The sequence below is a fragment of the Aythya fuligula genome, chromosome 5 (genome assembly GCF_009819795.1).
Source record: "Aythya fuligula isolate bAytFul2 chromosome 5, bAytFul2.pri, whole genome shotgun sequence".
NCBI classification, from domain to species: domain Eukaryota; kingdom Metazoa; phylum Chordata; class Aves; order Anseriformes; family Anatidae; genus Aythya; species Aythya fuligula.
In genome coordinates this window covers 8,472,159-8,487,819 of record NC_045563.1, presented here as the reverse complement: position 1 = coordinate 8,487,819, position 15,661 = coordinate 8,472,159, and the positions used below count along the sequence as shown (strand labels likewise).

At 47.0% G+C, this 15,661-nt stretch overlaps 1 protein-coding gene across 1 annotated transcript in view; it reads right to left on the bottom strand.

The window, feature by feature from the left end:
• The window catches only part of JAG2 (jagged canonical Notch ligand 2), a 68,184-nt gene extending 57,022 nt beyond the window's left edge, over positions 1 to 11,162 (bottom strand). The window contains exons 1-2 of the mRNA XM_032188785.1: positions 10,791 to 11,162; positions 10,240 to 10,563 (exon numbers count right to left, since the gene is read on the bottom strand). Coding sequence (XP_032044676.1) covers positions 10,240 to 10,563; positions 10,791 to 11,162 — 696 coding nt within the window. The remainder of the gene's footprint in view (positions 1 to 10,239; positions 10,564 to 10,790) is intronic.
• Positions 11,163 to 15,661: the final 4,499 nt, after the last annotated feature.

The window sequence follows — 15,661 nt, the reverse complement described above, 5'->3', positions numbered from 1 at the left end:
TACTTAGGAAAAAGAGGTATTTGAATTCTGGGAATTACCTCTTAAGAGCTGCCACCAGCTACATTTGAGCAACCATTTTACCTTTTATCTTGGAAAGCAAGAGGAGATGTTAAGTAACTAAAAGCTACACAACCCTGAAGTTTGTCATTAAGCTGTGGTGACATCAGAACACACCTGAGGAGCACTAAGTCACTGAAAGCCAACATTCAGCATGCAAGTCTGAACATTACAGTTTCTCTACTTATTAGAAAGTGGGGAAGCGAAAGAGAAATTGCTGGTCTCTGTGGATCAACCAGGGAAACAATATTCAGTTCAAAGGTCTTAAATACAACACTACAACACTTTGGGCCTAATTGTAAATATATGGTTTAAACAACAACTTATAAACAGAAGAGATGCTATCCACTTCTTGTGTAGAACAAGAGTCACTAGCAGAGGCTTGTAGATGGCTATACTTGGTCTTAGCAGCCCAAGCGAACATGGTCTGATTTGGAGACTTTGCTGATTGCATGCAGCCAGTTACAGTAAACTCCATGACATATGATAAGGAAAATCATGTTTTTAAACATAAAAAATTAGAACTATCAAAACCACAACAAAGTTTTTGTGCAAGGTGCAATAGCAAGGAACTGCCACTGAAATCTCTAAAGCAGTAGCACAGGTTACCAAAATGGTACTATTCAAATTGTCTTTAGCCATTGGAAAGAACAGCAAATGGTACCCAAAATTGCACACTGTTAACTTCTACTTCAGTCTTTATTAGAATACATCAATAATTAAGCTTCTTATGTATTTAACTTACTGCCTGCCTAAAGCACATGCCAGTCAAGCCTTCCAAGCATCAACAAGCTCTGTAATTAGAATTTAAGTTCTCCAGCTAGCAGCTAGGACTTTTAACTTTTAAAATGTAGGCTGTTTTAAGATAAGACATTTCAACTTTACAGAATTATAAACAGAATTACACATACTCAGAAAAAAAAGACCAAAATGATTACACTTTGTGTTTTAAGTTAACAGCCAGCTCATCCAGTATTTCATTACAATTTGCATGTACTGCTTAAGGAGTACCAAAAGCTAGCATTTTCTACTAATTGTATGATACTGCATCAATATTAATACTGCCTACTCATCGAAAACCTGGAAATGTTAAGTTTATCCAATTTTAACTTTAGATGCTTCTTTACTTAAGCTGGTATGTTCAGAGTACTAGAAAGCACACAGACTAGAGAACTAGTGGACCATCTGGAAGTAGAAGCAGCACTGCAAGAAGCATTTAAGTGTAGTAATAATCAAATAATAATGTACTGAACAAAAAACATCAGAAGACATCCTGCTGGGAACAAGATATATACAATCAGGACTTTCAAGCCCGAAGCAGGATGTAAACAGATTGCAGTTTATGTACTAATACTCCAGTCTTATCTCAGATTTAAAAAAACTTCAGAGAACGAGCACCTGTGCATCTGTCCAAGGGGCATATAATTGGTTACTCAAGGACTATTAGGCTGTTCCTTAGCAACCTCTGCAAGCTCTAATCAAGTAAGACTAAGATTGTCATTTAGCCTTCAAATGCCATGCCCCATTAGATGCCATTCCATCTAATATAGCATTTTAACTACTGCTGAGGAGCACACAGTGATTTGAACTACAGATAAAATCCACGTTATGTTTTTCAGCTGAGAGTTACCAGGAAATCTTCATTTAAAATATGCTTTTTAACTTAGTATCCAAAACAGCAATCGATAAAATACATCATCAATTTTCATCCTCTCTATACGCAGTAATAGCTAACTACAATTCTCAAAAATCACCTTGGAGATAAAGTTTAGTAAATGAGCGCAAGCTATAGCTCAACTACCAAGCAGTGTTTTATAATGATAAACCATTCCCCGAATATAATTACAAGGGAAGAGTTTAATATCTAAAGCAGCAGTAGACACATTTCAGGTAAATAGTGAGCATTTATCTCTCAGAGAGAGGTGGTATTTAAGTCTTTGGAGATGCAGAAATGCATCTATTGTGCTGCACACAAAGGATTTCTCCAAACATCACTGAACAGAACTCTAGCTACCAGACCCAGAGGAATCTGAGTAACTGGGAAAATAAGAGTAACTTAACTGTTCAGTCCTGGACCAGCTTCATTGTACTTCCTTATCCACACACATACTATAGTTTCCACTCAAGATTACTTGTAAAGTTTTATATACAATTTTTCCTTAGATAGTAAGCAAAGGCACCCAGTATCCATGACTGATCCAGTAAGAGCCACTCCTCCCTGGCTCAAGGTGATGCACCAGAGAGCCACTGTAAACCCTACAGCCATGTGTGTTCCTTCAGCTCTCCCTGGGTGTACAGCAGAGGAAGGCAGTGGCTCCAGTGCACCATACTGGTGGAAGTTCAGCAGATGCCCAACACAGCTAGCACAGATGGACCTAGTCATCCACACAGGTTCACTCCCCAGCCTTGGGGACAGCAAGGGAGGGTGATGGGGTGCTCAGATTACACGGCAACCCGCCACTCGCATGACAGCAAAACACACCGTACAAGAGCCACCAACATGACAGCACTGCTGATGATCACCTCCAGCCAAAGGCTGACCAAGTTTAGATACCTACTGACCCAGAGCCGGAGCAGCTTTCTGGCATGAAGCCCAACAAAGGCGTATCAGAGTGCTGCAGAGGAAGAGAATGGCAGCGTTACTGCCAGGAGCCACAGCAACCACCTTTGAGTATCTGGATAAACACGAAGAGGCCAGAAGCAGTGTCAGTATACCCTTATTCCTCACTCTTTGGGCTAGCTCCTCTCCTTTCAAAGCACTTTTCACAGCTTCTTCCAGCTCAGAGGATTACTAGCAGCTGGAAGCAGAGTGGCCCACAGGACAGAAAATCGATGTGCTAGCAGGAGAGCAGCACACCCTGCCCTTCTCAGCCTCCTCTCTAGGTCGAGCAGCCCCGAACCACAGAAAGCAACGCAAATAGGACCCACACAGAGTTGACAAAACATCAGCCTTGTTTTCAGAAGAGAAGGGAGGGAAGCTTCTGGGCACAGAGTAATCTAAACCTTCTGCAGATGACTAAGTGCATGATGTGATTATAGCTGCTTTATGAACTTAATAGTTTCTAAAGTATGTTCATTGCATGTATTTCAGAGCCCACACTCGCACAAACCATCACATAGAGGAAAAACAAGTGAAGGAGTCAGACTACACAGAGAGGGTGAGTTGCATTCATCTCACCTACGCAGCGACTGTGGTGTTGCTCAAAAAGAGGGGCCAGAGAGCCACCAGCCTTCAGGGACACCACCAAGTGAGACAACTCATCCACCTTACATCTGTCTTTAACACAATCCCTCCCATTCAAGAAAGACTTTGAGGCAAGTCATTAATAACTAACAGATTAAAAATGCACTAGGCCATTTTTGGCACTTTTTACATCCAGAAGATGTAGGTGTTTCACATTTACGGTTTGACAGAAGCTTAATTTTTCACTGCTGCTGTGCTGGCAGCCACTGAACTCTAGCAGCATTATCTCAAATTGAGCTGGACTCGTGCAGGGAATACAGGCAGTAGCATCAGACCCAGAAGTTAGGTTTTTACAAAACAATGCTTCTAGACACCTAAACCAACAGATTTCCTTGAACTTCACTGGATCTCTCAGAAAGTCTACAATATGATGGGGCTGCAGCTCAAATAGGCCCAATATCACAAGTCCGATATAAACACACTAACTACAGTTTCACCCCCAGCCACTTATGTTAAAGACAAACCAGATCACTGAAGACTAAAGCTACAAATACTCGTGTCTATAGCAGACCTTTCATATAGTCTTTTTTTTTTTTTTTTTTTTTTTAGAAAACAGGAGTTGGAACATCTTCAAACAGCCCAAAGCCAGAGCTACAAAGCCCCCATCATGTTGTGGTGAATTAAACACACACCGTTTCTACCTCACCCTCTTCTCCACCTCGCATCCTCTAGCAAGGGGTAATCCTGACTCCTTTAACACCTATTCCATTTTCAGTGGAAGCTGTAATGCCCACATGGGCCGTGTGCTGGGGAGAGCAGCGTTTCACCCAGAGGCTGGTCAGAGCACCTTCCGGAATGAAGATCAGAGAGCTGACAAGAGGTGTCTAAGCACAGCTCTCAGCGTCTGGGAGGGAAGGTTATTTGTCTGCAAGTTTTGAATTCAGCCTCAGTGTTCCTTATAAATAAGCAAGTGTTTATCTAAGGAAGCTTTCAATGGGTATAAATAGAAGTGTTCTTTTTTCTATCTGGCCATCTCTGTGACATTCAAAAAAAAAAAAAAACCCAGAACTTTAAGGCATACAGGCTTAAGCAGTTACCAGAATATCACCCTCCAGGGCACATTTATTTCAAAGACATAAGAAATTCTAGATTCAGTAACATCAATGCATGAAAGATTAAGAGTGCAAAGAACATTTCTGCTTAAAAGTAGAAGACAGATTTTCTATAGTTACATGAAACTTAAGTCTTTAGGCTTTCTATTCTGGGCAAGCTGCAAATAGTTGCTGGCACACGCAGCACGCCAATAATAAATCCCTTTTTCAAAGAGTGGTTCTGAAGTGCTCACCATTAAGGCACTGATTCTTTTTTAGAGGTGACACCTGCAGCTGCTATTGAAGTCAACTGGAGTTGTCACTACTCAGCATTGCTACAGCCAGTCTCTAAAACACCGCCCAATTATATCTTCATTTAAGACAGAGCACTGCAAAACCTGCAAGCTACTCTTTGCATTGGCATAGCCCAAACCTGAAGGCATATTGTTATATAATAAATCATCCCCTCATTATACTTTTATTTCCAATCAAAAAAGCTTAAGTCAAATACAGTACTGAGCAGCTGAAAGCATATGATTCCCTGACCTGCTTCAAGACTGAGGAAATAAATACGGATTCAGAAAGTCTGCATTTTCTGATCCACAGCATTATTTGTCCCTGGGTCACACAAGGCAGGTAATGGCTTCGCACACACAAGCACTGCAGGTGCTTCTGTTAGCACAAGGAACAGTTTGCCACGCCAGTTACTACAGCAGTCCCAGAACCTATCGACAAGCCAATCTGGCAGTGAGTAACCAAGCAGCAAGTTCAGGGAGGGAAAAAAAAAGGGGGGTAGATATAAAAAAAAATAAATTTGTGCTATCAGCACAGACTTCCATTTAGGAAAAGAGCTAGGCTACTGGCAAATAAGACATTAATAATTCATGTAATTCGTCAATACATATAGCTTTCTACTACATTATTTTTCCATGCTGACTTCCTCTGTTAATGAGGGGTTATAATGCACTTGCATCCCACATCATTATACCAGATGGATTTTACATTTTGGCACAAGGTGATGCTCTCACTTTTATTCCCTGCCCTCAATTCTTGCTTGGGACTGTGCTTGCATGTGCTTATTAAAAAAAAAAAAAGTTTCAACAGAGCAAAGAGCAATTATTTAGAGGCAAAGGCTGCTGAGTATCACTTGATACTATATTTGTGAAATGCTGATCATTTTCATGAAGTGTGTTACGTTTCTTTGGTGCAACTTCATCTAAGTACCTTTCTGAATTGCAAATGGTCTAATTTTAACCCGCCTAATTTGAGCACATCTGTCACGATGGGTCATCATTCAAGGCGACAGAGTGCACATCTACCCTACCAGGGAGCATGGAGTAACCTAATCCAGGATGTTTTCATTACGAAGCCTCAAGATCCTGATCTTGGGTAGTGATGTCTCTGTTAAGACAGAAGGTAGACCAAGTGTAACACTACCAGCCAAACAGAAACATACAAGCACATTTCCTACAGTCAGACTACCTAGCTCCCTGCAGGCATCAAGGATCTAGATAACATGCTTCAAGGCTAAATGCCTCCCAGGGCCTCACTACTTCCAAAATATACACAAGTTTTCAAATTAGGAATGACAGTACTTGATGCAGAAGATCATACTCAAGTAGACACCATCTAAAAATGCCAAACAGAGCACTGGACCCATTAAGCAATAAAAGCTGCAAGGTCAAATATTCTTGCTTGGGTTTTGGCAGGGGAGGGGGAACGGTTGCTTTCTAAGAAATCCAACATTTACTGCTGCAGCCAAGTTATCCTTTCAGCAGCTTTACATATTCAATGGCTCGTACTCCAGTTTATGTTTCAGCTCAAGACTGAACACTTCCAAGCATTTGGATGAGACTCACATGTGGACTGCATGTGGATGAAATCCATGCAGACTGGATATTAAATTTAAACACTTTTGTGTATTTTTAACTACCTGAAAGTTAACAGTGCTTTAGAAATGTACAGCTAAGTGTTAATAATCACACTCTAAGTAGGAAAAAATTAATATCAGCACTTACAAAAACAAAAAATGAACTGCCTAAATTCCAGTAGGGAAGGCAGAGTTACTAGAGCAAGTTGTGAGGACCCCCTGAACCTCCAGTACCCCTTCCTCAGATAGGTAAAGGGTCTTAACTAAGTACCTGTTGAGCGTCAAGAAGAAATAAAACTGCTGTTTTTTTTCCAGATACTTATCTGCAAGTCCCTGAACTCTGAAGTTCACCTGTGGAGTTCAGGCAGAGAACAGAGTACTTGTGCACTGACTGTCAGTCACACCAGACTAGTAAGAACAGGGGGGCTGAGGGGAGATAATTATGCATATTGTTGTACATGATTTCAACATCCACGACTAGTCAGAACAATTCTTCTATATGACTAATTAACTGAAGTAATGAATGCCATACCAGTATTTATGGTGCAGGAAAAGCTGTGAATTCCCTGAGGGAACGAACAGGGTGGAGAAAAAAAACCACACACACACACAACTCCATTTCATGCCATCTTGAAAAGATGTATTAAAAATGGTTCCACATAAGGCACCCAACACAATGCCTACACCTTTAAAACATCGTCTTCAGGAGCTGTCTAATCTCATTTATTTAGCCAAAATTTAAATTTTGGTAATATCCTGTAACTGATAACTACTGCTATGTTAGGTGTTTCTAATTTGGTCAAAAGGAAGCACTTGAAGGTGCAGTGTCCAAACAAATGGTGCCTGAATTTCTTGCCATAAAAAATGCTTTATAACGAACCTAAGCTGTGTAAGCGATCTGAATTTATTTTTCAAAGCTATTTGAACCCTTCTGTCTTCTTTCTTTTAAAATTACACACACTTTAATTGCATCATTTGTTTGTTAACAATCTCAAAAGAGCATTAAGCTGCAAGTTTTACAGCAGGAGGCAAAGAAAAAAATGTGAGGTAGGTGGGTGAAGACGACAGCTGTATTGTTCTAGCTGTTCCTCAACCTCTCCCACTGCCAGATTTCTGTGGATGATGTATCCCAAGGTAGCAATTTTAAGAACTTTTTGGCAATATCCCAAGCTCCTCTTGCAAATCAGAGATCAGACTAATGATATTAAAAAGAGACAGGAAATAGGAATAAGCTGGATAACCTTCTCTGTATCAAACCGGAGAAGTCACTGAACTCTGGTACTGCAGCTTTACAGAAAAAAAACACTTGTCTTTTAGAGTAAAATGCTTTACATTTTTCCCATGTGTAATAGAAAAAAAAAGCAGATATTTAAGATAGCCAATGCATTACAGATACGGTTAGTTTAGGATGATGTCCTATCAAACAGACATCCCTCAAGTGATTTGCACATTACTATATGAGCATCCTTAAGTGAAGGAGCTACCACCCAGGCGAGTTTCATAAGAAGTTCACATATACTAATGCTGCTTTTCATTGGGGCAGGATTCTTCAGTATTAGAAAAAAATACGTTAAGTCCTTTGGCTACTGTGCACCAAAGCTAATTTGTTTCATAAGAGAAGAACACACTTCTATGAAAAGACTACATCCATGCTGCTGTCTTATTTGGTTACAAAGAGATAATTTTGAAATTGCCCCAGTAATTGAAATATAACCCAGGAACCCCATCTACTTAAAAAAAACAAGTTGTTAAACTAACATTACTGTTAAGCCTCTTCTTGTAGACTCTGTATGGCTTATGTACAATTGTGACAAAGATGCTGCATTCCCCATCAGACTGAACATCCACAATTCAAGAAACTACAACCTATAGGAGGGACTTCTTTCCCTAAGTGCCTCTGCAGAGCGCGATACACGGACTGCTTTTAAAAGTACAGCTACTCCACAGCTTATTTTTAGAATCAAGGGTGGGCAGGGAGAGTATTCAGTAAACCTTCCAGAAATCAGCCAGCCACCCACTAGACTGCAGTGGCACTGTTTAAATAAATTACAGGCTGGTTTGCAACAGCTGCAAAGACACGGCAGAACAACAGTCAGAGACTTCAACTCCTGTAAAACGCTGGGGGCAATAATACCAGAAACAACGGCAGGCATGGTATTGTAAGCTAGAGACACTGTGGTAATCTACCTGCAAGAGGGAGGTCAAACAGGCCTTTCTTAGGACTCGATGAGCACAGAACAACAATATCCGGCAGCTGCAAGGTAGGAATGTGCTTATTCCAACAGAGTAAAAAACAAAGACGGCTGGGCTTAGGGACCTGCACTGTAAGGATTATCCAACTCTCCTCCTGTTTCAAGTAGCAATGCTAGAAACCAGCGAATTATAAGTGTGACTTCAGCTGCCTCTACTTCCTCGTGCAGATAACATGTAAAGTTTGAGGTGCTAATGTTACTGAAATCTCCTACTTAAAAGAGGAGTTTATGATTTCACCAAGCCCATATTACACGGTCAACAAAGGAGAAAGAATTTTAATTTTCCCTTTGATCTTATAACTTAAGAGCAGAGTTCCAAACACCCTGTTTTCTTTATGGTATTGACTATACCTGTTAACAGCAACCTTTCTTATTTCAACAGGCCTCTGGACAAACAAAGGCAATGAAAACACTCCAACTTGGCAATGAGAACACAGAGCATCTGTGCAGAGAAATTAATAGTTTGTGCAAATTTATTCGCCACCTAATTTGAGCAAAACCCCAACCTCTGCATGGTGTGGTTAATGTGAGGTGTGTGAGCATCAGGACAGAGGGTCCCTGGTAGCACAGCAAGTTTTAAGTGTCTGTAGTGAAGCGGTTTCCTTTCCAAAATGAAACAAGCAAGCATTTTCCCCACCTGGACAGTTCCTAGCAGCAATTTCCAAGATAACAAAGCTCCTGCAGCCTGCCCACCTCCACAGATCGCTGCAGGCCACCCCGTTTATTAGCCACCAGGTGCTCAATGCAACCTGTGGGTACCAGGGCCAGCATAAATCACCCTGATAACCCTGATATCACCGTGATAACTTATCTCCCTGCCCAGCTGGGGCACCTGGCCATCCATCCCCACACCTCAGCACTCCACCACCTGCCTGCTCAGAATGGCTACGGGCAGCAGCTGTGCTGCCCCGGGGGCCACCTACGAGCCTGGGGGGGGGTGCCCTACAAGCCCTAGGGGGTGTCCCTAAACACCCGAGGCAGGGGGGCACACAGCCAGGACCTGAGGGGTCCCCCCATGCCATGCCCACGCGTGGGGACGCAGGGGGCTGAGCCCCGTGAGGAAATGGCGGGCGGGGAGCGCACCGGGACCCCCCTCAGCGCTGAGGAGGGGGGCGGCTCTCACCCTCCCCTCCTTCCCCAGCGCTCCGTACGGCGGCTGCCAGCCCCCATCCCTGAGGGGACAGCCGCTGTGTGTCCCCCCCCCATACACACATACACCCCACACACCCCGGGGCGGCGCCTCCCGCCCCTCCCAGCCCCGCTCCAACGGCCGCCGCGGGGGCGGGCGCGGCTCCAGCAGCACGGCCGCGAGCAGCGGCAGCAGCACCAGCAGCAGCAGCGCGCGCAGTACCAGCAGCAGCAGTGCCAGCAGTGCGCGCAGTACCAGCAGCAGCAGTGCCAGCAGTACCAGCATTGCCCCGGGAGGGGCGGCCGCTCGCGCGCCCTTCGCGAGCCGCGGCACGCGCCCCGCGCCCCCACCTGCGCCGCCCTCCGGCGCCCCCTGCCGGGGGCAGCCCCGCGCTCCGACCCGCCGGGATCGTTACCATGATTATCGTATTATTTTTAATTAATTTTTTCGTGCTGTCCGCCCCCACCACCACCACCGCGCTTTCTCGGGGATCCCGTCAAGCGGGACACGCGGTGCCCGCTCCCCACCCTCTCTGCCTCGGGTATGGAGCGCGTCCCGCAACCTGCCGCCCCCGAGCCGCACAGCAATAATAATAATAATAATAAAAAAATAAATTAATAATAATTAAAGCAGAGGTGGGAGAGGCGGCGACCTACCGGCCACGCGAACTGGAAGGGGATAACGATCCTGCCCGTCTCGGGGGTCCTGCCTTGATGGGAGTACTTGTTGCCGTTCAAATAAAAAATATTTCCACCGAGCACGGGGGTAGATCCGAATCCGTAGTTGCAGGGTCCGACGGGGGTGATCTTGGCCTGGTATTCCTTGAGGCAGACCTTCACGTAAGTGTCGCACTCGTCCCGGGCGCAGCCCTGGTTCTGGGGGCTCTTCTCGCCGTCGCAGCACTCCCCGTTGAGCAACTCTCCGTTTACATTCCGCACCGAGTTAAGCTGCAGCTCGAAATAGCCCGTGCAACGGGACACCTAAAAATAAAAACCGAAAAAAAAATATAATAATAATAATTAAAAATAAATAAATAAAAAATAAGGGAGGGGGAAGACGGGCACCTGGAGGGAAGGGAATAAAAAAAAAAAAAAAAAAAAAAAAAAAAAGGGGGTGCAACAGCTCTGCGAGCAGCACCGCGGAGCAGGACGAGAAGGGGGCGCGGAGCCCACACACCCCCCCCCACCCCTCCCCAGCACCCCCGTACCTGCAGGCAGGCGGCGAGGAGCAGCGCCAGGCCGAGAGCAGGGGCCGGGGGCCGGCGGCCGGCGCCCCCCATGCCTGCAGCTCCGCGGGGCCGCCTCAGAGGAGCCCGCCGAGCCCACCGGCCACGGAGCCGGACCCGCACCCGGACCGGCGGCCGCTCGCGGCATGGGCGGCGGGGGAGCCGCCCGCAGCGCGCCGGGGGGCGCAGGGCATGGGCTGCCGGCGGGGCCGCCCGGAGCGCTCCGCTGCCTCCTCCTCCTCCTCCTCCTCGTCTTCTTCTTCTTCTGCCGCCGCTGCTCCGCTCGCCCTCTGTGCGCCTCGGCTCCGCGGACACCCAACAAGTAGGTGCCGGAGTGACAGCTTCATTACCCATTCGCCGCCGCGGCCGCCGCCTTCATATTAATGAGGGGGACGGGCCCGGCCCCGCGGCCGGCGGGTGGGGCCAGCGCCGCTCCCCGGGCGGCTCTTAAAGGGCGGTGGGGGGCAGCCGCCCCTCCCTATAACGCCGTGCCCTATAACGCTGTGCCCTATAGCGCCGTGCTCTGCCCCGCCGCCAGCGGGGGCTGCACGCGTGTGTGCGCACCCACGGGGGGTGTGTGTAGCCATGGGGGGGTCATTTGTGGGGTATATGCAGTTATAGGGGGGTATGCATAGGGTATGTGCACCCCCAGCCCTGTGGGAGCGTGCACACGCAGGCAGCGAGGAGGTGTGTGCAATGGGTGATCGGGGTGGGAGCACGATGTAGGGGTATGCACGATGCGGGGTCACCCGTGGGATGCTGCGTGCCCACAGCCACGTGTAGGAGTGCTTGGTGCATGGGGGTGCCGTGGTGGAGGAGCTCACGGGGTGGGATTGCCTACAGCTGTGGAGGAGTGCATGGGGTGGGAGCACCTGTGGCTGCACGGAGGAGCAGGCACAGCCACAGAGGAGCACATGTGGTGCCTGCACCCACAGCTGTGGAGGGGTGCATGTGCCCGCGCTCGTGTAGAAACCCAAAGGGTGTGCAGGAGCACTTGTAGAGCCCCCTGTGACATGTGCAGTACGCAGAGCAGATGGCCAAGTGGTGGGATCATGTCCTCCTCCTCCTCCAGTGGTGGCTCGAGCAGCTAGGAGAGTAAGCGAGCAGAGATTTCTCCTTTAGTTTAAGCACCCTGTGATTTTGATCCCTGCTGACAACTATGAAAGCTATACATCCAGACAACTGCATGCTATGGATACGCTATCAAAGCCCAGATCCCCATTTAGGACCTCGGGTTTTTCTTCTGTTCCTCTCCCTCCCCCCCTCTCCCTGTTCCAACTCCTTAGCACCGATCATCCACTGGGGCGGACAATCGGAGAACAAACAGCTCAGAAATCAAAGGGCTGTCATGTTCCCCTGCGCGGAAAACCTTTCACGGAGCCTCCCCCTGCCTTTTCAGCGCCCCGGCTGCCCCCCGTCCCTCCAGCAGCCAGCCGGCACGCTGCTCCTCTGCTATTCATGGCCAGCGTGCAGCTGCAGCTACTCTCCTAGGCTGACACAGCAGCAGCTGCTATGTGTGTGCCAGCTGGCTAGCCGCTCGCCGAAATCCTCTTGTCCGCCCCGCTCCCCTTGCTTTCCTGCTTCCCCACCTACGGACCTGCGTCTCCTTTCCCACCCACGTCTCCGCTCGCCACAAGCTGCTGCAGTTTCCTATCACCCCCCTGTCCTGAGCCTACCCCCTGGCCATCCTTACTCACCTCGCTTGCTCTCCGGGAAGCATCCTCTACTTTCCCTCTTATCCCTCCTGAACTCAAACAGGAGCTCTCTGAAGTGGAGCGGCAAACATTGCTTCTAATTATTTTGTGTGTCCTCTCTTTGAAACTGTGCCTGCCAACACAACTGCTTTCAAGCATTTTTATGGTTAAGATCACCTCTGGGATAACCACCTTTGGAAGAGGGCAAGGGGAGCTGAGGGAGGGCCAGCGTGCTGGTTTGATGGGATATGTTAAAGTTGCTTCGTTTTGCTAATCAGAAACTCTGCTGGGCCCTTACCATGCCCAGCTGCACCGTTTACTGGCTTGCAAATGGACAGGCAAATGCTATTTAGTTTTAATTACTTCTTCTGGTGGCTGAAGGGAAGGAGTTTCTTAGACTCGCTTTCTGCCTAATGATTATTTTGTGATGGATGGCAGCCAAAATATTTTGCAAGACAGGTATTTTGTTTGCATGTATCATCATAAACAAACATAAAACCTCATAATCTGCGTTCAGCATTATGTGGTCAATATGCCTCTGGAGGAAGACATATTTTTATCACCAAGCTAAGCAAATGTAATACAGAAGAAAGATGATCCAGGAGTTAGAGCATATGCTCAGGCTCTACGGAGCCAAGCTCGGTTACCTGCTGTATCACAGAATTTCTTTGTTACCTCGAGCACACTGCATGGTCTTTTTGTCCTTTGGTTGTGCCTTTGTAAATATTCTATGGTTCTCAAAAACTGCGGTGCCATTTTTTATTATTTATTTTTTTTCTTGCAAGAACCTGACTTCAGAGGAGCAGAGAGGAGGGTGCAGCGATTTCCAGGCACTCTTTCTGCTTAGGGAAACATTCATTTCATCCTCCTTGCTGCTGCAGCCCCATTTTCAGCCTGAACTCCTTAGCTCTCTGCTGGGGTTATCATTATGTCTTGAGTACCATGTACTTCAGCAGGTATACAAAGCTTTTTCATTACAGTTATGCGCAGATAGCGATGGTTTTAAGGAAATGCAGCAAAAACATTTCTTAATATGAGAACTTTGAGCTCGTAGATGAGGCCAGCTGCCAGATCAGGAGGTGAGCTCTGAGCGGGGCTGGGAGTCGTCCCCTGTAGCGGGGTATCCCCTATAGCGGGGCATCCCCTGCCACCTGGCTCCTGCCCACTGCTCCATACAGGTCAATGCATTTCAAGGCTCTTTTCTTTCCCCCCCTCCCCACCAAAACAAGGGTTACTGAGATCCAGCTCAAAAACTATCCGTATCCTCCCACTGCTCTTCCCTCGCCTCCTCCTTCTGCCGCTCCTTCTCCTTTCTCCTGCAACCCCTGCTGATGGTCGCCAGTGGGAATTAGGGGCTGTGCACAGGGGAGGAGCGGAGAAAGGGCCGAGGAAACCGGTGCCTGACTTTAACGGGGGCTTGAGCCTGCTGTCAGCTGTTACTCATCCTGCACAGGGGACACGACTGGAGAACATCGGTCCCTCTGGCAGGGGAGGGACGCGCTCGCCGCCGGTCCCGGGCAGGGTGGAGTTCCTGCATCCCGCACCTCCTCGTTCCCAGCCCTCTGGGCCAGCATTTTTGCTTTTGCGCTCTCCCTGCACGCCTGCGTTAAGTTTGTGCCTCTATGCAAATCCTTTGCAAGTATGCTCATTAAATCATTTGCATAAAATATCCCTGGAGGATCACGGCAGCTAGGAAGAGGCAGGGTTTCTCCACTTGCCTTAGAGACTTTCAGAGGTGTGGGGACGTAGTTTGTCAGCACACATGTGGATATGGATATAGACGTATATATCACATTTACCCAGGCCAGAATGTGTCCGCTTGGGAAAGTTAAAGGCAAGAAGATCGTTTTGGATGTTCTCCATCTGAAACTTGGCAGGGTAGGAGTTAATCCTCCCTTTCTGGCCAGAAAGGCTACAGCTGCCTGTCCTGAGAGCAAGGCATTGCAGGACAGAACCAGCTGTGAAGAATTAATTTCTCTTCCTTCTTCCTCTATGAGATGCTGGTGTGGGCTGGGGCTAATAACACAAGTGGAGAAGGCTCCTCTGGAAGAGAGCTAGAGGGTAACCAGAGGAGAAGGATTTTTCTTTCTCTCTTCTTTGTAGAACTTGGCTGGAGTAAGGTATTTTGAGCTTTGCTGTGGACTTGGCAGGGCAAAGACATGTCTTCTCCTTTGACCGATTAGGGTCCTGATGGATTTGGATGGTTCAAGTGATGTGTTTAACAAGCGTGTACATGCATACGCGTGCTCTTCATGGAAGCAAGCAGATGAACTGCAAGGATGTTGTTTTAAGATGTCTTCCAACAGAGACCTGGGGGCGGTTTCCCTTCATGAGGATTGAGCTGTTAGTACAGTCCAAGAGAAGATGAGGTGGAGAAGGTATAAGGTGCTGCTTGCATCTGTCTTCCTTCTGGCCTCCTGCTAGGAAAGTCAAGCTATGCCTGATGGAACTTGCACCAGGAAAGGAGCAGAGATCTTGGCGCTACCTCCTCCTGTGCCAGTGGTTGCCCAGCTCTGAGCTGGCTCTGCTCTTTGGGGGCTCCAGTGCAGGAAGAAGGTGGCTTCCTAATGCTTCAGCTTTGCTGCCTGGATTGTTTTCTGCTTTTGGGGCCTGGTCTTCTGCTAGCAGAAGCATGTGCTGCATCTAGCTGGAGGAGCCAATTGGTTTTGGTTTGTAGAGCTTGGTTTGAAAGGCTGACAATATTAATAAAATGAGGGAAATGTAGCAAACAGAGTCTTTCTGAGTTCCTTCCATGTGCCAAAGCTTTGCTAACCCCCTTTAAGATTTGTGTGGTTGTGGGTGTGTTAATGGGTCATAGGGAGGAAAAAAAAAAAAAAAAAACAACACAGAAAAGCCACCTCAGCTGATCTGCCTTCTGTAGCTCAATGCACCCCATTAGAACTGAGGTTCTTGCTCTCCTAGTGGCCTAGTGGCTCTCCTTTGTGGATTTTCAGGAAAACCATTAGTTTTGAGAAGGCTTCTCAAGTGACTGAATGGTGCTGTATCCACTCTCCAAAGGCTACCCTTCACTCTTAAAGTTCATTGTAGTCATCCTCAAAAAAAAAATAATAAAAAAGCAAGAAATCTCTACCTGTGACTTTCCTGGTACATGAATCACAGAAAATAAGGTCAGAAGGGATATCCAGAGATTATCTAGTT